This window comes from Leopardus geoffroyi, chromosome B3, assembly GCF_018350155.1.
Source record: "Leopardus geoffroyi isolate Oge1 chromosome B3, O.geoffroyi_Oge1_pat1.0, whole genome shotgun sequence".
NCBI lineage: Eukaryota > Metazoa > Chordata > Mammalia > Carnivora > Felidae > Leopardus > Leopardus geoffroyi.
In genome coordinates, this window is record NC_059337.1 from 134,382,041 (window position 1) to 134,404,628 (window position 22,588).

The 22,588-nt window shown below is 43.0% G+C and overlaps 1 protein-coding gene across 13 annotated transcripts in view; it reads right to left on the reverse strand.

Moving 5' to 3' along the window:
* The window catches only part of RPS6KA5 (ribosomal protein S6 kinase A5), a 183,102-nt gene that overhangs the window by 25,844 nt on the left and 134,670 nt on the right, over positions 1 to 22,588 (reverse strand). For all 13 annotated transcript variants that reach the window (XR_006705258.1, XR_006705257.1, XM_045451873.1 and 10 more), the window contains 4 exons: positions 6,872 to 7,022; positions 3,535 to 3,696; positions 1,508 to 1,633; positions 514 to 647 (listed from right to left, as the gene is read on the reverse strand). Coding sequence is in view for 11 of the 13 variants with exons in the window: in XM_045451873.1 (XP_045307829.1) it covers positions 514 to 647; positions 1,508 to 1,633; positions 3,535 to 3,696; positions 6,872 to 7,022 (573 nt within the window). In the remaining 2 variants the exon portion in view is untranslated. The remainder of the gene's footprint in view (positions 1 to 513; positions 648 to 1,507; positions 1,634 to 3,534; positions 3,697 to 6,871; positions 7,023 to 22,588) is intronic.

The following is a 22,588-nucleotide window of genomic DNA, read 5'->3' on the forward strand; positions in this document are numbered from 1 at the left end:
ATTATTCCTGAGAAAATGATTACTTCTGAGTCAGAAAAGAGCCCATCATGAAGAAATGGGTGCCTCACTTGCCTGACATTTTGGTAGTAAGAATACACAATCATGGAAGTAATAATGAGTTCCCAAAACAACTAGCTGGCTCCCAAAAGCTGCCAGCAAATTGCTAAGTAATTTCAGAAAAAAAAAAATTCAGATACACAACTATTAGGAGTGGCAACAGCTGTCGAAATGAATGGGGCAAGTCTGATTATCACTGCCACGGAAAATGTTCTCACGGTAGACTCGAAAGCCTGTCACGCCATGATTTACGTCCCAAATGGATTACTTTACCAGCAAACATCTATTAGAGTCAGAGGATAATGGATCAGCTAATGAGCTGAATGGCTACACCCAGGGTTAAAAAGCTTTACAAGAAACCACTGATTTCAAAATAAAAATCCTAATTTACAGAATTCCTTGACCAGGATGAGTCCATACAAAAGAATGCCAAAGGATGCCAGAAATGGTCCCTACCTTTTGCTGATTATTTTGACTGCGAACGCTTGGTTACTTTTTTTGTGTATGCACTTTCGACATATTGAGAAACTTCCCTCTCCCAGCGGCTTGTCCTTCAGGTCTAGGTCATAGTGTTGATAGAATGGGGAGTCCTGATAAGAAACCAATATCATTTACCTTAAGAGAATACTAGGAACTGAGGCACCTGGGTGGCTCAGTTGGTTGGGCATCTGACTCTAGATACCGGCTCAGGTCATGGTTTCGCAGTTTGGGAGTTCGAGCCCTGCACTGGGCTCTGCACTGACAGCATGGAGCCTGCTTAGGATTCTCTCTCTCTCTCTCTCTCTCTCTCTCTCTCTCTCTCCCTCTCTCTGCCCCTCCCCGATTGTGTGCTCTCTCTCTCAAAATAAATAAAAAGAAACTTAAAAAAAAAAAAAAGAAAATACTAGGAACACAGAGGGATAAATAACAGTAAAAGAACATTATTATTTCTTTTAATATTTATTTTTGTGTCTAAGAGACAGAGAGAGAGAGAGGGCATGAGCAGGGGAGGTGCAGACAGGAAGGGGGACAGAGGATCTGAAGTGGGCTCTGTGCTGACAGAAGCGAGCCCAACACAGGGCTCGAGCGCAAGAACCACAAGATCATGACCTGAGTGGAGTCAGATGTTCCAGCGACTGAGCCACCCAGGCACCCCTAAAGAACATTATTAATGTTAATAGATAAGCATGGAATATATTTATATGCTTCCAAGATTCAGCTTGCTTTAGATCATTTCTACTTTCATCTGTATAATTTTTTAAGATATATAATTTGCTCTCACTGTAAAAAGGAGTTCATTGAAATGGATGTGACTAATTCTCTAGGGCAAACATTGCTATTTCCATTTATTCATTTCTTAAAATTGCACCTTACTCAAATGGTAAGCCTATTAAATTCATTGGCCTTGACAGTGTTAATTAGCATTGGTATTTAAATCATAACTGTATCATTTAATTAAGCACATGTATACCTTCATCATTGCGCTCCTGGCGACACTCGTCACTCCAGGGCGATCAACTCCTGTGTGGAACTGAAGAGGATCTATGACGGCCGCGTTCCGCTTGAACAGAATGGAAGGAGCGACAAAGGAATAGCCCTAAGAAAGAAAAGGAAGAGTAAGGAACAAAGGTTTGCAATTTTCCAGTTTAGCACAGTCCAGATTGTAATAATGTTTTTCACTCTCTGTGAAAAACATTCAAATATGTGTGGAGATGAATCTAATTTTATTTTATTTGCAATCTAAAATGCAAATCAATGGAGATTTCAAATCAATGGAGACAAACTTTTCCGAAGGAGATAATGCCATCTTCTGGTAGAATTAAACCAATTCAGAATTAAAGGCAGAAAAACCTTCTGTCCAATTCCACCCCCAATATCTGACTCAGAGATGGAGTTCTTTCGCATTGCTGATGAAAGTTCACTTAGGAACGCAACTAGCTTCTCAAAAAAGGTACGGTTAAGGTATTAAACAAAGTGGCCCAAGAGTTAGCATTTTTCAAGCTCAAAAAATAGCAAGTTTCACTACAGCGAGTTTCTAATTTCGCAATTATTTGACTCTGATTAGATTTCCTTAGACTAAAAATTTCAAATGGAGTTTTGGAAAAGAAATAAAAATCAAATGGCAGAACGACGTGCCAGAATGAACCAAAAGTGGTATAATGACAGATGATAAATCTGCTCAAGCTAGAACACTCACTAGTTCAAAGAACATTTTTGAAACGTCTCCTATGTACTCAGCCACGTGCTAGACATTAGTGTTATTAAGGTCCGGAGACACAGCCCAGGTGACCAGATGAAGACATACTAATGGCATACTTATGGGGGTCCAGAAGTGAATCTCTGATAGCATTTAATAGTCTTTAATGGTTTTAATAGCTTTCTGATACCATTTAATAGTATAAGTCTGAGAAAGACCTTTTGCTCAGTATAAAATCTTCCCTAATTCTTTTTTAGGAGTTGGAAAACAGTTAAGATTTCTCACTGAAGATAAAGAATCAGATAACACTTTTTATGAACTGAAGACAATTTTATATGCTAGAGGTAAAATGAAGTAGTCTTGTATTTTTCTATAAAAGAAACTGAAGAGAAATAAAATTTCAAGTAAAAAAATCAACACTTCTTTACATAAAGAACTTGGAAATGCAAGCTGGTGCAGCCACTCTGAAAAACAGGATGGAGGTTCCTCAAAAAACTAAAATAGAACTACCCTATGACCCAGCAATTGCATCACTAGGTATTTATCCGAAGGATACAGCTGTGCTATTTCAAAGGGGCACATGCACCCCAATATCTATAGCAGCACTATCGACAAGAGCCAAAGTATGGCAAGAGCCCAAATGTCCATTGATGAATGAATGGATAAAGAAGATGTGGTAGATATAGATATAGATATAGATATATAGATATAGACACAATGGAGTATTACTCGGCAATCAAAAAGAATGAAATCTTGCCATTTGCAACTACGTGGATGGAACTGGAGGGTATTATGCTAAGTGAAATTAGTCAGAGAAAGACAAAAATCATATGACTTCACTCATATGAGGACTTTAAGAGACAAAACAGATGAACATAAGGGAAGGGAAACAAAAATAATATCAAAACGGAGGGGGACAAAACAGAAGCAACTCATAAATATGGAGAACAAACTGAGGGTTATGGGAGGAGTTGTGGGAGGGGGATGGGCTAAATGGGTAAAGGGCACTAAGGAATCTACTCCTGAAATCAGTGTTGCACTAATGCTAACTAATTTGGATGTAAATTTAAAAAAATAAAAAAATAAAAAAAATGAAAAAAAAAAGAACACGTAAGTAATATCTACTATGTCACAGACCATAAGCTTCAGTTAATAATTTGCAACATCTCCATATTTAATCATTTTGAAGAAATTAGAGAATCTTGCTTTTAAGACGCCAAGAACACTTATATGGGAAAATTAATCTTTTCTTTCACAGCACATCCGGCCACCGCACAGGAGCGCCCTCTCTTGGAGATTACCTGAAACAGCCTCTCGGAGCTCTGGGGCAGCGCAGCAGGGGAGTACGTGGGATCCATCTCTGTGAACTCTTCTGCAAAGTTACTCACATCTAATTCATCTCGGATGACCGGCTTAAATGGGGCGGGCACTTTTTTGGCAGCTAGGTCGTCCCAATTTATTTTCTGAAACAGAAAAAGAAAATGGGTACAAAGTAGAGACCAGCAGAGTGGAAATATTTTCTGAGACTAACACAGATGGATTAGGGTTTTAATTAGTCAACAGGGAAAGGGCACATCTTTCAAACCAATGATTATAAATATGTTTTTTTCCCAAGCATGAGCACATTTTCTGACTGCAGTTTATTGCTGCATTCAATGCTATGCCTGAATGAGGAGACTGCCTTCCGTCACTGTGGGGTCTGGCCGTATCCTCCGGGGGGCACCAGGATATCCTCATTCACCCATAGGGAAAACAGAAAAATTACTTTTGTCCTGAAGGTGTGAGGCCAGAACAAAATAAAACTGAATGATGACAAAGGGCTTTTCAATGCTCTACGAATATGAATGCTGACTCTAATATTCCTATTTTCTAGAGACAAAGTTAGGTAGCTTTCTTTCTAGATCTGCTTTTCCTCCTGGTCATCTGGACAGACTAGAAAATAAACTCACTATAAGTCATGCACTTGTTTACGTCTGTAAGTTTAAATGATCCTATCATACTGATATAATCACCCTTTTCTCATTTAAGTCTGTATCCTAGCTTTTTAAATACTGCTTCTTGTCTCCCCCATGGGATAATCCGAGCCCCCTCTCCCCCCATGCCAGACAATTGTTGTCTGATAAATAGAGCCAACTCTGTGCTCTATTTTCTTTGTGCTCCTTCTGTCACTTAAAACAACCTCAGATAATACTTATTGAATCAAATCCCACAGCTATTCTATTAACATATTTCTTCAAATCTAAGATGTCCTCATTCATAGTGAGATATGCCATGATTTCATGTACCATGAAGAAAGAAAAGGCATTATGAAGTAGAATGGTTAAGCTGTCCATTGTAAGACGCATTCTGATTTCAGAGACAGTGGATGACGTTCAGGAAGTTTAATCAACTAACGAAAAAATGTTTTTATTATGCCCTCTTGTGGAGGCAATGGAGAAAAAAAATCATTAGATTACAGATCTTCAAGTTTTTCAGCCAGCGTGGGCTTTAGAGACCAATTAGCTCATCTCCTTTAGACCCAGATGGAAACTGAAGCCTGAAAGTAAGAACTAACCTTCTCACTTAAACATTAGCTCATGGAAGGGTCAGTCTCTTGATTTTCTCGTTAGCGCTCTGTCCTCCGTGTGGCTGTAATGTTTTCCATTACAAGCATATGATTTGTGCTTGGCTATTTATACATACATTAAGAGAAACTTCGAGAGGAAAAGGGTAATTTAAAGAAATTTATTGTTAGCAGGAGAATGTTTAGTATGTAGAAAATTGATCGCTGTTATGTTCCTCTCCACGTCCTCTCCATTTAGGTCTTTACAAGTTGGATTCTGGTCTTCCCTAAAGAGTCCTTGTCATTTAAAAAGCAAAGCCATTAAAGAACCTAAAATTACTATTTCAAGCTATAGAAAAATTTCCATAATATGAAAGACATACTGTAATATTCACAAATATAGTGAACTGTAGTGAAAAAGATCCTAGGAAAATATGATGGGGGTATTTTGCTTGAGCACTTTCTTGAATTTTACATTGTTAAATTTTCAGCCACATTTCTCAACAAGGTATTTGAAATAGTTCGTTCAACTATTAATCTTTGTAAGCCATGCTAATTTATGAAATGTACACACTGAGAAGTTAATTTTATTCTAAATGTATTTGTTACTGAACTTCTGTAAGATGTGTGATAACATATTTTTAAACGGGTTACAACTGAGAGACTGGTGCTCTTTTTTTGAGTATAGAAATACAGAGAGGGGGGCTCAGTTGGTTAAGCGTCCAACTCTTGATTTTGACTCAGGTCATGATCCCAGGGTTGTGGAATCAAACCTCCTGTCACACCCTATGCTGAGCATGGAACCTCTGGAATTCTCTCTCTCTCTCTCTCTCTCTCTCTCTGCCCCTCCCCGCCACTCGTGCTCTGTCTCTCTCTCTCTCTAAAACAAAATTTAAAAATATGTCACACACAAAAAAGATAAGAAATACAGAGAGGTAATTCTTATTCTCAACCATTACTTGTTTTTCTAGATTTAAAAAACAATAGACAACACAGAGGTTACTCTAAGGCAGTTTTCCTTTGTTATGTTAGGCGTTTTCATTTGCTCTGGTGATAATACTGTAAAAGCTCAGTTTGCAGAATAAAAATAAAACCCGGATGGTCCCTTTAGACCATAAATATTTAAGTCATGCTTACTGAGGTGATGAAATTTTTTAAAAGTCCTAAGTTCAGGGTTTTAAAAACTGAGGTCATGGTAGCCTGGGTTGACTACTCAGACTTAAATAGCTAGCCAACTCAGCCAATTTAATTCTTTTTCCCCAGTTATCTAAAATTTTGGAGTTCTTTTGTTCGTTTTACTAAAGTGAGCAAACTAAGTTAAGCAGATGTATTGGTGCTCTGTAGAATGGTCTCATTAGGTTTCTTCAGAATAAGCAGTAAGTAAATAAATAAATCTATGTTACAGATACGTAACTGAGAAACAGGCACATTTTAAATTTTCTGTGATTGCTCCCGAGAAAAGGAGAAAGCATGAAATCACTGTCTAAAGGGCAAAACACACTGGTGGGAATGGCTCGTGAACTGAGAGAAAAGTAAAAAATAAAAGCTTCTTCAGTCCATATGCCTAAATTTCAAGATCATAAATAGAAACCAATACTCAAAACTCGAACCAATAAGCATATGGAAGACCGAACGCCATTATGGTCCTCCCCACTCTCACTTCATTTAGACAGAAAAAGACCATTTAGGTGTCTCTAAGTAGAATTCTCTTTTTTTTTTTTTAAATGTTAACTTATTTTGAGAGAGTGAGAGTGAAAGTGGGGGAGGGGCAGAGACAGAGGGAGACAGAAGCTCCCAAGCAGGCTCTGTGCTGACAGCAGAGAGCCTGATGTGGGTCTCGAATTCACAAACTGTGAGATCACGTCCTGAGTCAAAGTCAGACGCTTAACTGACTGAGCCACCCAGATGCCCCTCCAAGGAGAATTCTGATCCTAGGATTCCTACAGGGTCCCTGCTATTTAAAAAAAAAGGTACAGTGTATGTGAAGATAGGGAGCAAATGTCTCCAAAAGGGGCCATGTTCACTCATTTCATGAAGAATGCCAAGCACCCTGCAAATAGCAGGCCATATAAAACCATCTGTTCAATAAATTTCACCTGAAAAAAGAGATGTTCTTTGATTTCATCCGCATCACGTGGACCACATCCCAATCTTTTCTTGGGATCTTTCATCAAAAGACGCTGAATCAGGTCTTTAGCTAAAGCACTCATTTCTTGAGGATATGGAGGCTCGCTTTTTAATATTCTCCTGTTGACAGATAAAACTTGCTATTAAAACAACCAGAGGATGAAGTTACAGTGACGATATTCTTAGCAAGACAAGTACTGTGCCACACACTTTGAAACTAAACTATATGTGAAAAGCAGAGCAAGAGTATTTAAAATGAGATGCCATGAAATCGAATTTCCGAAACTAAGCAGAGACAAAAAGCGTTCGATCATTTTTTCAGTGTAAGTCGCTCTAAATGGGGAACCACCACCCCAAATATTTAATTGGGGAAAAAAAATGAAGGCTTGGGACAGGTTAGACCTTGACTCGACTCTCTGATGAAAGATTTCCCAATGGAAACAACTCCTAATAAACTCAGAGAAGTCAATCCAGCACTCAGCTCCAACCATCATACCCTTCTCTCTTCCCCTTCCCTGTGTGCCAGGGAACAGCTGGGCCCGGAGGGAATGGGGAGGGAAGGCAGGCCAACGCAGGTAGGGTCACAGCCACTGGGACATGGCTCCACTCCTAATATCTGAAAACGAGCACCAGACCTGGGGCTTTTCATGGGATGAGATCACCTGCTTCATTATCTCCCACTATAAAACAGTCAGGTAAGCCTTATAAGGAACTCAAAGGTAAAGTCTACTGTTTACTATGGAAGGTGAAACATTAAGAGAATCAAGTTTCTTGATGAAATATTTGAATTTATGCTAAGGTCATGGAAGAAATCAATCCAATCCAAATGTACCTCTGCCTCTGTGAAAGGGCAGATGAATAATGAGAAAGAATAATGAAACGGACGGATTGAAATTAAGAAGCTTAACACGGTATACACGGAGATAGTTATTCCTTTATTCGGGTTTGTAAAAAGATTCCCTGTTGGGCATTAAAATATTAATAGCCGTTATGGAACAAAACCAGGTAACACATTTGTAACAGACAGCACAGTGTGGTTAAGCACACAGACTCCGGGGCCGGACCGAATTCAAACTCTGGCTTGCTGCTAACTGGCTGTGCGACTCTGAGAGTTAATGAATTTCTTCACACCACGGTCTCCTTAACCTAAAATGGGTATTATGATGCTTAAGTGAGCGAAGACAGTGCTTAGCGCTGCACCGGGAACATTGCAAGCGCTTGACCTGTGTGCCCCTGGCTCCCTTCGGCTACACCAACCACAGAGAAAACCACAGCCAGTAGCCACTGAGAACCAGTGAAATGACAGTGGAACTGTAAGTTTTCACTGGAAATTCTAGCCGTCTTGTTCATTTCAAAGCTAATCCCGCTTCTGGCACTCCATCCTGGGGCTGCAAAAAAACCCGGACAGAACAAGGGAAAAAAAAGAAGTACACTTTTTCTCTTTAGGGTTCTTTAGTGTTCCCCCAGGGCTCGCTGCTTGTCAGGGTTTTCTGCATTGGAGAGAATCCTCTCCTGGGACCAGGCACAGGCGTCTCTGAGAGACACTGGCAGCCTGGTTTCTGAGGGAAAGCTAAGCAGAGACTTTCCCATTTTCCCCACCTTTCATGTGCTTTTAGCAGGCAGGGACTTTTTGTGTGAAAGGATCAGGCAATAGATACCCTGTTGCTGACATTCACTTTGGCTGAGAAATAAGCACTTTGGCTGATGTCGTTGGAAGGTACTGATTCTGTAGGTCCGTACACCTGAGTCATCGGCATTTGCTGGAAGTCTACTCCGTACAGGCACTTAGGGAAAGCAACGGTCATGCCAACCCTGGCGGTTCATCCACAAAAGGAGGGGCATCGAGAGAACAGGGAGCACCCGGAAACAGGGATGGACCCACTGAGATGCCAAGCTGGGAAGAGGGGCGGGAGACTCCGCGTACAACTTGGGGCAGAGGTCTGGGCACGCAGACAGCATTGGTAGGCGACCGACGGCCGCAGCAGGTGCCACACGCAAGGAACTAGAGCGTGACACTGGAGTGAGGCAGGGAGCACATCAGGAAGAGACGGAGTGGAAATCTGAAGGGGTTTCTCGGAGCAGTACTGACGAGGGGACGAGAGGGACCACCAGTGGTGGCCCCAAAGCTTCCCTTTTTCCTGGCCGCAGCGAACATGGCCAGAAGCAGCCGGAGGAGGTTGGTCAGGCGATGGTGAGCACACACCCCAGCTCACAGGAGTGAAAGCAGGGGCCACGCAGGAGGTAGCACAGCAGGACCGCTTCTTAGGCTCCTTGTCGTCTCGGTAAACGGAGTGGCACGGGGCTTCCTCAGTGCGTGGAGAGGTTCTGAAGCCTAATCCCGCGGAGAACCGTAGGGCCAGGAAGAGGACCAGAAATGGAGGTGCGCTGGTCAGGAGAAAGAGCCCCCAGCAGGCTTAAATCTCTTCTCCAGGGGAAGATGATCTCTTCCTCTTCTGCTTCCTTGAAACATACGGGGCCGAGATGCATGTGAAATGACAGCTGTGCCTGGTTATCGCGAAGTCACCCCTGAGATGTGTGAGCAGACAGGACTATTTAAAACTCAGAGAACACAAGTTTCTGGGTGTTATCTCTTACCCCAAGGGTGTCCTTGGAAGGGGGGAGTGGTGGAAGCTGTGCACAGAGGAGTAGAAGAATGCAGTCCCATGGTGGCCTTCCCATGTGGGGTCACCCATCCACCTGTTCTCATCACTAATGGCTGAGTGTGCCCTCTGTGGGCTGGCCAGCCAGGCCTGGTGACTGCAAGGACCCCTGATGAAGAGGTGCTTGATGCTGTCATGCTGATACCCATGTTTCCTGATCTGTATCTCAGGAAGCTAAGTAAAACTGGTGTCAGATTACAGCCTATTGTGACCTGTGAGTATGAATGTCAGTCTGAAGCTCAGACCAGCGCAGTTACGCAGAATGCGCACTGCAGAAAGGGGGATGCAGGTGGAGGATGCTCATGGACCTTTAGCCGTGACAATACTAGAACATCCTGCAACAAGGGCAGGGAGACATTTCTCAGGTGTTGTTGCCACTTGACCCCTTCGAATGTTCTAGATTTCTGAATTGGTAATGACCCAGAACTCTTTCTGTTTAGCTCCAAAGGGAATCTGGGAAACTTGAGAAATGACCTGTAATGGGGTGGGGCCCACACAAATCTTTTTTTTTTTTTAATTAACTAATCTATTTTTTATACATTAAAAAAAGTTTTTATTTATTTATTTTGAGAGAGACACACAGAGAGAGAGAGCAGGGGAGGGGTAAAGAGAGAATCCCAACTAGGTTGCACTGCCAATGCAGAGCCCTATGCAGGGCTTGAACTCATGAACTGTGAGATCATGACCTGAACCAAAACCAAGAGTCAGACGCTTAACCAACTGAGCCACCCAGGATCACTGAGCCCAAATAAATCTTAGAGCTCTCTGGAAAATCAGAACAGGCTCTGAGTTGACATATCACATTAAACATTTCTTGTGTTTGTTATCATTTAATCCATACAATGATCCTATCAATAGGCAGCCACTATTATCCCTGTTCTAAAGGTAAGGAAAGATTCCTTTCAAATCAAGACATACACACACAAAATTTTAACTTGATATTCCAGAACACAGATGCTCCTAATATTTTTTTGCAAGAAGCAGCAAATAACAGAGCTAAGAAAATTTTGAAAAATAAAATAATTGGGAAAGATCTGCTTAGCCACATGTTAAAATGTATTATGAAACAAGATTGTAAAAGTGAGGTGCTAGCAAAGTAAATCAACAGCCAAATCACATGAACAGAAGAGACAACTTGAAAAACATCCAGACATATACACAAACTCACATTGTTTTTGAAAAGGGACCAGCCAACATGGGAAATGCCACATTGTTTGACAAATGTGCTGGGGAAACCAGCTATTTGGGAAATAAACGAAGCAAGACCTTGCCCCATACCACAACCTGAAATGAATTCCAAATGGATTAGGAATTACATGAAAAAAGAAAAATCAATAAAATTAAAATCAATAATATAAAAATGAATATAAAATTTCTTTCTATTCATGAATGTTAAGTTTCTGAGAACCTCTGTGGTGAAAGAAATTCACATCTGATTAGCTTAAGAAAGTATGGATTGGGGCGCCTGGGTGGCTCAGTAGGTTGGGCATCCAACTCTTGATTTCAGCTAAGGTCTTGATCCCAGGGTCGTGGGATCAAGCCCCACATTGGGCTCCATGCTGAGTGTGAAGCCTGCTTAAGATCCTCTCTCTCTCTCTCTCTCTCTCTCTCTCTCTTCTCTACCCCTCTCCCTACCTCATACACACACACACACTCTCTCTCTCTCTCAAATTAAAAAAAAACAAATGTATGAACTAAAGAGTACTAACATCAAGATTAAAATTAAAACTATGATGGGGAGCAAGATGGGCAGATGGGTAGATATAGAACAAGCAAGGATGGTAAAATAGTCATGGTAGCATCATGGCAGTGTGTAGGCAGGTTTCCACTGTGACAGGTATTCGAACATTTTCATATAAAATGTGGTGGAAAAAGTGAGCTCATGAAAGTGTGCACGTGTTTCTTATGATCACAACAATATAACAATACGGAACTGTCTCAACAATGGTGTTAGTACAGTGGGCAGTGCTCATCTGTCCCCCCACTGAGGTCTTTGCTCAAGTGTCACCTTATCAGAGCAGCCTTCTGGAACCATCCGAACAAAAATACCTATTTCCCCACCTTATTCATCCCTCTCCTTTCTTTTCTTTTCCTCCATGGCATTTAAAGACTATTTGTATTTATTGATTGGTTACTCTGATCTCTCCCAGCTAAAATGTAAGCTCTGAGGGAGGAGAGATTCGTTTTAAAGGCAGTTTTGTTCAGTGCTTTTTTCCTGGGGCCTAGAACACTGCTTAGCATATAGCAAGTCCTCAACATATATTTCCTGAATAAATTATTTTCCATTTACGATACCTTGCTCACTCAGGATCTTTCTTCCTCAGTTGCAACAGATGCCTGCAGATAACATCTTTGTTTTTTCACCAATAGCATATGCCTTCTCTTGGGGTGATTCTATTTGTCCTCCATTTCAAAGTTCATAATCTTTCCTATTTTGTGACTTAACATTGTTGATTCTCCCTTGCTGGTTCCCATGTGGTCCCAGAATTACCGGACTACTTATATGCCTGCCTGAGTTAGGAAGTTTTCAGTAAACTTCATTTACTCTAACTAGATAAGAATATTATGGTGCGTCTACTCAATGGTATATTATGCAGTCATTGCAAAATTATGTGTACAAAGAGTTTGTATACATGAGAATGTGTATAACTTTAAGCAAAAACTGGAAAATATGAAGTTATATTTCTAGTATAAGTACAACATTATACAGATGTAAAAGACTAAAAGGAAATATATCAAGATATTGGCAGTGCTGGTCTCTGGGGGTTATTACGGTTTTCCCTTATGTACGTTTTAAACTATAGTGAACGTTACTTTTAGAACAGGAACAACAGAATGAACTTGATTTATACGATCACAGACCCACAGAGACCAGCACAAGCCTGGCACGGGGGCTGGGAAGTCTTGAACCCTCTGTGGGTATTTCCCACTGCCCAAAAGGCCTTCTTTTCTACCTTCAGCCTCTGCAAGCCTCTGGGTCCTCCTGGCCCAGCCCATGCGGTCTCTCCATCATGAACGCTTCCCTGACACTCTCAGTCCCCAAGGGTCCATGCCGCCTTTGTATTTCCATGGCAGTCACCTCACCGCTCCAATACTTCCCCAAACTCCTGGTATTATGAATTGTCATCCTTTTATTCACATCTTCCTGAACAGTATACAAGTTTTCTTAGGACAAGAACACTGCCTCTGTATTTCTCCTCTGCCTTAGGAGGTAAAAATCACCCAGCAAATATTCCAGAGATGAATGAAATCAATCACCCTGTTGTCTGGGCCGGTACTTCCCAATCCCTTACCTGAAATAAGCATTCAGCTCTAGGAAAGAAAACAGCAGCACAGAACCAAGTGTGAGCCATGGGACAGCATGAAGCAACCTTCCAGGAGTCATTTTGTACTTGGCCCCAGTCCCAGCGCCCAGTTGCTCTGAGTTCTTAGGCAAGACAAGCCTCAGTTTCCTTGTCTATAAAACAGCACATGCAGCCACCTGTTTTCCAGGGCTGTAAGGATTCCAGGAAATGCTATGTGGGACTTCTCGGCACAGAGGCTGGCACGCGGCTGTGCCCCGGGGAGCCTCCCCCTCTGTGGGGCTACTCCAGGACTGTTCTTGCTCTCAGACACTGGCTGCCAGAGGGGACACTTCCCTTTGGCTGTTACCAAATCCTTCCTTGATCCACCTACCCCGTCTTTCTTTAGACATTGCCAGTAAGAATAATAAAATGAGATTCTTTACCAACTCCTGCAAAATCCGGGACTCTACTCAAACTCTCAGCCAGTAATCCCTGGGAGCCCCCAGGGCATGTCTTAAGTGAGCTATAAATACTCTTCTTCACTCTCACATAAAGCATCTCCTTTCCTTCTCTTGCCTCACAAGCCACCTGAGGGGTGCTCACTCCTGCCATGGCTTCTGGTGCAGAAGAGAGAACAGTTCTGTTCCCCGTGAGGTTTGAGGACGTAAAGATGTATGCACGATCTTGTAAAGATTTTGGTAAGAGAGCTTTCTTTTTCTTTTCAACGTATAGCATCTTCTCCCTAAAAGTGACGGATACGACCTAGACTTGCCCCCCCACCCTTCCCAGGGCCAAGGCCTCTGAGGACCGAGCTGATCTGCCTGGGCTCCTCCTCCTTGCACTCTCGTGCACTTAGTGGGTCTACCAGACGGCTTTATCAGACATGCCTGAATGTGTCTTAATCACGGGGTGGGTGCAGATTTAGGCTAAAGCTGGGACCCCACTACACTGACTCTGATTTTTGTTGGCAGACCTCATCCCTGTCCCTCTTCCTTTCTCTCTTTTCTGTGACCCGGACGATGCTCACGAAGCTTTTACTTCACCCACTCCATTATCTCTGCTGGAGGACCTTTCCTTAATGGGCAGGATGAAAGGGATGCAAGAAGGTGGAGAACCACACCTTGGTGATGTAGGACCAAGTGGCTGCAAGGGACAGTAAACGAAAAGCAGTATTTCAAGTCAAGAACAGAGTGAAATGCAAAGGATTTCAAAGAGATTGCTAAAGGGAAAAGAGCCAAGGTCAGAGCAAAGAGCCAGTACAGAGCCAAGAGTATCACCCGAAAGGTTTGAGGCCCCTCCCGGGAGGCGCTGGAGAACCATGAGCACCTAAGGAACAGTAAGATTACTCCAGAAACTGAACCAAATGAGTCACAAAGGCAGAAGGCCACCTCCACAGCCTCTCCCAGTACGGGTAAGGCTGACCTTTCAGACTTCAGGTGGATGGGACCAGTGGAGAGCCGACTGGGTGGTAATGACAGGTGGTGATAAGTACCTCCACAGAGCCTCGCTGGGATCAACCCAAGGCCAGGTCTCAGGGGGAGCACTGACAGACTACAGTAACCATTCTAATAGCGCCTCTGACGGGTCCTTCCCACAGTTGGAAGGATTCTTCCTATGTTCTGTTCAGGGCTCTAAGCCTTCCAGTGCCCTAGAGAGTGAGTGCTTCAGAGGACAAGTTCATGATACAGCAGGATTCAACTCTATCCCCACACGTCATGCAAGGGCAGCAGGAGTAAGCCGAGCTGAAGGACGATGTAAGGCAGTTAAGACAGAAAGCTGAGGGCAGGGTCATGTCCATCCCGTTCCTCTCCCAGCTGCAGCCTCCCAGCACTGGACTCTGCCCTCCAGCTGCTGCAATTGTGTCACAGAGAAGAACATGTAGATGAATCGCTATTGTGACACACGTCATCGGATTTGGGGGAGGGGGGGACTAGTCAAAACCACCTCAAGAAACACAGATGCTGCTACTGGGTACAAAAATACAGAAAATGAGGAAGAGAAGAAAAAATGAGCAGCACACTGGGAATCAAGAAGCCTTTATAAAATACGCTGATAAAGGATTTTATCATGAAAATGTGAGAGAGACACGGAAGCCATGGGGGAAAAAATGATCTCTTAAAACAGGGTAAGAAATAATAATGCTTGCCAAAGTTATTCTATGTGTAACTCTAAAAGCAAGACATTCGTAAACAGAACATTTAAAAAAATACAAATGAACTAATTCAAGATGTTACTAATCAGCATGCATAAAAGAATACAAGAAAACTACTATCTTAATTTTGTTTTAGAAGACTATAATAAGGCCACACAAAATCAACGTAATTCCCTAAAGACAGACACTCTTTCGGAGGACAAATAAGAAATTAATCACCTAAGGCAGAGGTCAGCAAACATTTTGTAAGGGCCCATGGCACGCAGACTTCTAAGATGGTCTCCAATGATCGTGGTCTCCTTATATTCACAGCAATCTCCTTGGGTCATCCCCTCCCTTCAGATGTGCGTGGGACCTGGTAACTTGCTTATAAACAATGCTATCAGTAAAGGTGACAGGATACCGCTTTCATGATTAGGTTACAAAACAGTCCAGCCACCTGGGAGACGCTTCCCGTTCCTTCCTGGTTTGCATGCCTTGAGGAAGCAAACGGCCATGTTAGATAGGCCCAGGTGGCAAGGAATTGAGGGTGGTCTTTGGCCCACAGCCAGCCAGGACCGGAGGCCCTCAATGCAACAAACCGCGAGGAACTCAATCCTGCTGACAAGCACACGTGCTTGGAAGCAGATCGTCTCCCAGGTGGGCCTGGAGACAACGACAGCCCAGCACTTTGCAGCCTGTGAGTGACCTGGTAATGGAGGGTCTGGCTGAGCTGTGCCCAGATTCCTCATCCCCAGGAACTCTGAGAGAGTTAACGTATGTTGTTCTAAGCCACTGAGTTTTCAGGCAGTTTCTCACTGGGCAATGGATGACGGATAACCAGTGAAAGGCCAGACAATAAATACTTCAGGCTCTGTAAGCTACATAGTCTCTGGGCCAAATATTCATCTCTGCTGCAGTGGCCCCCAAAGCAGCCAGAGGGGATACCCCAACGAAGGAACCCAGCTGGGTTCTAATAAAATGTTACTCATGGACAGTGAAACTCAAAATTTCATAGAATATTCACATGGCACAAAATATCGTTCATCTTTTGACTTTTTCAACCATTTAAGAATGCAAAAACCAGCTCCCAGGCCACAAGAGAACAGGCAGCAGGATGGATTCGGCCTGTGGGTTGTAGTTTGCTAACCGCCTGACCTAAAAGGTACGGCAAGAGCTCTGTTGAGTATTATTTTGATAACACTTAGACCTGAATTTATAGAACACTATGCTATATACAACGAAACACACTAATAAAGCCAAATAAAACAGATAATGAAATGCCAAATAAACATCTCATGGCAAATATTTTCTACTTTTCAGAGTCAGAGAAATTGAGGCAAAGAAACGCCCCTGTCAGAGATGACGGAAGAAGTGCAAATAGAACCTGTATGTCCCGATTCTCAGGTGAGGACACAGGATTCAACTACCACGGGTTGCAAAGCCCCAGTCAAGGAAAGGAGGAGGCACAGACAGAACTGATGGAGAGACTGTGATCGGGTGGACCCCTCCCCACAGAGCCCAGGAGAAGTTCTACACAGAAGGGGAATAAAGGCTAGTGGGGACACACATGGAAAGCACACGCCACATACATGAACTAAAAATAAGACACGGACTCAGAAAAGCTAATGAAAGGTTTATCCTAGATAAAACTATCTTCACTTCCCTAAAGCCACGTCAGGAAGAAACAACAGAACTACTGTATGTTCTTTAAATTTTTTTGAAGCTTATTTATTTATTTTTGAGAGAGACAGAGACAGTGCAAGTGGGGAAGGGGCAGAGAGAGAGAATCCCAAGCAGGCTCCGTGTTGCCAGCTCAGAGCCTGATGCAGGGCTTGAACCCACAAAACAGCAAGATCGTGACCTGCGCTGAAACCAAGAGTCAGAAGCCTAACCTACTAAGCCACCCAGGTGCCCCAACTAGTCTATGTTCTTTAGAGGACAGAACCAGGATTGATGGGCAGAGGTTAGAGGAAGCTTATTGCAACTTACGTTAAGGGGGCAGGATTTTATACAAAGTTGTTCATTAATGGAAGGGGCTTTCTTGAAAATACCTTATACAACTGTGCTCACCGCTCATGGATGGCGTTCAGACAGAAGGCAGAGGACTACAGGACCCTGTTGAAGGGACTCTTACATCAGGGAGAAACTTTTCCTATCATTCTTCTTCTTTTTTAATAATCTATTTATTTGAGGGGAGGGGGGTACAGGCATGTGCAAGTGCACGCAGGGGAGGGGGCAGAAAGAGAGGGAGAGAATCTCAAGCAGGCTGCACGCTGTCAGTGCAGAGCCCACACACCGTGAGATCATGACCTTGAGCCGACATCAAGAGTTGGACACTGAACCAACTTGAATCACCCAGACGACCCCTCTCATTCTTATTACATGTTGAAATTTGACATACCAGAAAAACATGCCTGCTCTCATTTTAGGCTATGTCTAGACAACAGGAGCAGGTAGATAACTTGGATAAGATGTTCTTTTGAAGCACCTCAAGTCAAAGCTCTAGAAAGTATATGGCATTCAGGGAAGATCACAAAAATTAAGGAATGGAAGGGTTCAATGATGAAGAAAGTCCTTGGCTAATTAATACAGGGGACAAGATAATGATATATTTACCTGAATGGTACATTTTTTTCCACTTTTTAAATGTATGTGTTTTTTTTAATTGAAGTTGACACCAAATGTTATGTTAGTTTCAGGTGTCCAGCATAGTGACAAGACTGTATGTTATTCTCTGCTCACCACAAGTATAGCTACCTACATACATTATTACACTATTACACTATCACTATTACTACAACACTATTATACTACCATTTACTTATTCCCTATGCTGTGTTTTTTTATCCCTGGGACTTATTCTTTCCATACTCGAAGTCTATTATCTCCTCCCCCCTTCACCCATTTTGCACCCCCCCCCACCCCGCCACTTATCTCCTCCCCTCTGGCAACCATCAGTTTGTTTTCTGTATTTATGGGTCTGTTTCTGCATTTTTTGTTTGCTAGTTTGTTTGGCTTTTTAGATTCCACGTATAAACGAAATTATATGGTATTTGTCTTTCTTCGACTTACTTCACATAACATAATACTCTCTAGGTCCATCCATGTTGTTGCAAATGGCAAAAATATGTCCTTTTTTACAGCTGAGTAATATCCCATTGTATATATACTGAATGGTGCATATTTTTAAAAGAACATACTATGAAAGACTTTATACCAGGAAGACAATCAGAATGATTACTTTGAAAGGAAAAGGTAGTTCAGGATAACTGAATGATGACACAGTTTATAAATTTCAGTAACAACAACAAAAACCCCAAACCACGAAATCACGAGTCAACACTAAGCTTTAAAAAAAAAATTATTAATAACATGACCAAATGGATAATTGATTAAAGGGAAAGAATGTTATCTAAGTTCTTGAAAAATATTTTCTAGTTTTAAGAATTTAGACACTCTGATTCAGGCCCTTTCTCTTTCTAAAACCAGAATGTCAAATGATTGACCTAAAGGCAATAAAATCAATTTAAATTTGAGTATCACATGGCTCATAACATTCCTGCCATCATAAGCAGCAATATACCTCTCTGCAGGCAGACCTGTGGAGGAAAGGAAAACTGGAAAAAGGAGACTGCTTGTGGACGTGGAATCATAAAGTGGGGAATCAGTCAGAGGAGATACTATTTAATACCATCAGATTAAGGCTAGCTTTGCACCTGTCACCATGACAGGTATGACCTTGCAAAGGAACGCAAATTCTCAAGACCATGACCAAGGTTTCCAATAATCCTGAAGCATTTTCAGACTGTCAAAAGGCCCATTTAAAATAAGCAAAGTAATATTTTAAAATTTTAATAACAGGCATGACTTTAACTATGATTTTAACAAGAAATATTACTGATCACTTCACTTCAGTATTAAACAAATTGGAACAGTGAGAAATAATTTCCTTCCTAATCTGTCCTGTAATAAGCATGTTAAGAAAAATTTAAGTTTTACTAAAATAACGGTGATGTACAATAAGCTTCTGACATAAAAAGTGTGCCCTTTGGTAAGTTCTGACATATGTATACACCTGTGAAATCATTGCCACAAAGTAAGCGACATAGATAGCCAATCACCCTCCAAAGTTTTCTGGTGTCCCTTTGTCATCTCTACTGCCCTTCCCCAATCAACTGGCCCTCAATGAATTCCCACATTTGAGCCAGTTTATATCCCCCAGAACCTCTTGAATGAAGGGAAAGATGAGTCACCTTAAGGAAGGACCCTGAAAATTTATACTGTTACTCTTTCTCCCAGCCTTCCCCAAAGGGGCCCACAGCTTTTTAATGGAGGAACTGTACCTTGGTGAGAAGGAAATAACCAGACTTCTGGGGCCTACTGGACTCTGGCTCTGACTGGCACTAATTCCAGGAGATCCCTGTGCCCACCAGTCAGAGTAGGGGCTTATGCGGTCGTGAGTTCAAGCCCCGTATTGGACTCCGTAGTGGCATAAAGCCTAGTTGAAAAAAAAAAAAAGTTCCCACCAAGCAAATTAAAACAAACAAACAAAAAACTTATGGGGTGCCTGGGTGGTTCAGTTGTTTCGAGCATCCAACTCTTGATTTTGGCTCGGGTCATTACCCCAGGATCGTGGGATTGGGCCCCCCATCGGACTCCATGCTCATTATAGAGCCTACTTAAGACTCTCTCTCTCCCTCTGCCCCTCCCCACCATTCATGCACGTGTGTGCATTCTCTCTCTATGACAAAACGAGAAAAAAAAAAAAAAAGAGTAGGGATTTATGGAGATCAGGTGACCAATGGAGTTCCAGCTCCATCTCACGATGGCTTCAGTGGGTCCCGGACACCATCCTGTGGTTATTTTCCCAGTTCCAGAATGCATATTTGGAAGAGACATATTTAGCAGCTGGCACAATCCCGTATTAGTTCCCTGACCTGTGGAGTGAAGGCAATTATAGTGGGAAAGGCAAAATGGAAGCCATTAGAACTGACTCTACCTAGAAAAATGGTAAAACCAAAAGCAATATCACATTTCTAGGGGACTGCAGAAATTAGTGCCACCATCAGAGACTTGAAAGATGTAGGAGTGGTGATTCCCACCCATCTCCTCACCGATTTGGCCTGTACAGAAGACAGATGGATCTTGGAGATGGCACTGGAGTATCGTAAATTTAACCAGGTGGTGACTTTAACTGCAGTGCTGTACCCAAATATGGTTGCATTGCTTGAGCAAATTAACACACGGCTGGTACGCAGCTACCGATCTGGCATATGTCCTTTCCCCACCACTGTCCATAAGGCCCAACAAAAGGAGTTTCTTTCAGCTGGCAAGGCCAGCAATGTACCCTCACTGTCCTACCTCAGGGGTATATCAACTCTCCAGCCTGATGTCATAATTTAGTTCATAAGACTCTTGATTGCCTTTCTCTTCTATAAGATACACACTGATCTGTTACATTGATGACCTTATGCTCACTGAACCTGGTGAGCAAGTAGCCACTAGTCTAGACTGGTTGACAAGAGAGTGGAAAATAAATCTAACTAAAATTCAGAGGCCTTCTACTTTAGTGATTTCTAGGGGTCTAGTGGTGTGGAGTGCATCAGATACCATTTCCAAGGTGAAGGAGAAGTTGTTGCATCTAACCCATCCTACAACCAAAAAAGATGCACAATCCCTAGTGGGCCTCTTTGGATTTTGGAGGTAACATATTCCTCATTTGGGAGTATGGCTCCTGCCTGTTTACCAAATGACCTGAAAAGCTGCTGTTGAGGGGGGCCCAGAACAAGAGACGGCTCTGCAACAGGGCCAGGCTGCTGTTCAAGCTGCTTTGCCACTTGGGCCATATGCTCCAGCAGATTCAGTAGTCCTTGATGTGTCAGTGGTAGATACAGATGCGTTCGGAGCCTCTGGCCCCTATCAGTGAATTGCAGCACAAAGTCTTAGGATTTTGGAGCAAAACCCTGCCATCTTCTGCAGAAAACTACTCCCGTTTTGAGAAACAGCTCTTGGTCTGCTACTGGGCCTTAACAGAGACTGAACACTTAACTATGGCCCTCCAAGTTCCACTGAGACCTGAAATGCCCATCACTAATCGGGTGTTATCTGATCCATCAAGCCATAAAGTTGGGTGTGCACTGCAACCTTCCATCATCAAATGGAAGCAGTATGCACCAGATGGGGCCTGAGCAGGCCGAGGAGGCACAGGAAGTGACATGAAAAAGTGGCCCAAATGCCCACAGTCCCCACTCCTGCTATAATGCCTTCTTCCTCTCAGCCTGCATCTCTGGCCTCATGGGTTGTTCCCTATGACAGTTGACAGAGGAAGAGAAGACTCAAGGTCTCGTTTACAGACTGTTCTGCATGACATGAAGGCACCGCCTGAGAGGGCCGGCTGCAGTGCTACACACCCCGGAAGGACATGCTGAAGGGAGATCCTCCCAGTAGGAAGAGTGCGGGCAGTGTACCCGGATGTTCATTTTGTGTGGGAGGAGAAATGGCTGGACATCCAACTTTATATTGATTGATGGGCAGTGGCCAATGGTTTGGCTGGTCAGGGACTTGGAAGAAACAAGATTGGAATACTGAGGACAAGGAAGTCTGGTTGACCAAGATATCTGGGGAAGAGGCATGTGGATAGACCTCTCTGAATGGGGAGGAAAAAATGTGACGATATCTGTGTCCTATGGGAATGCTCACCAGAGGGTAGCCTCAGCAGGGAGGATTTTAATAATGAAGTGGATAGGATGATCTGTTGTGTAGACAGCAGTCAGTCTCTTTCTCCAGTCAACCCTGTCATCATGGGGTGGGCCATGAACAAAGTGGCCATGGTGGTAGGGAAGGTTATATGTGGGTCCAGCAATGTGGACTTCTACTCACCAAGGCTGACCCGGCTACGGCTACCGCTGAGTGCCCAATCTGCACCAACACTGATTGTCCAAGATGGCACCAATTCCCAGGGTGCTCAGCCAGTTACATGGTGGCAGGTTGATTACATGGGACTACTTCCGTTACGGAAGGGGCAATGTTTCATTCTAAATAGAACAGACACTCTGGATGTGGATTTGCTTTTCCCGATGAGCTGCTTCTGCCAAAACTACCATCTGTGAACTTACAAAATGCCTTATGCGCTGTCATGGTATTCTACACAGCGTTGCTTCTAATCAAGTAACTCACCGCACAGCAAAAGAAGTGCAGCAGTGGGCCCATGCTCATGGAATTCACTGGTCTTACCAAGTTCTCCACTATCTTGGAGCAGATGGCTTGACAGGACAGTGGAATGGCCTTTTGAAGACACAGTTACAGTGTGAGCTAGGTGGCAATATGTTGCAGGAATCTGGCAAGGTTCTCCAGAAGACTGTCAATGCTCTGAATCAACATCCGATATATTGTGCCTTTTATCCCATACCAGGATTCATGGGTCCAGAAATGATGGGGTAGAACTGGGAATGGCACCCCTCACTATTCCCCCCCAAGTGATTCACTAGCCAAGTGTGTGCTTCCTGTTCCCATGACTTTATGCTCTGCTAGTCGAGAGGTCTTAGTTCTAGGAAAAGGAATGCTTCCACCAAGAGACACATAATGATTCCACTGAGCTGGAAATTCAGA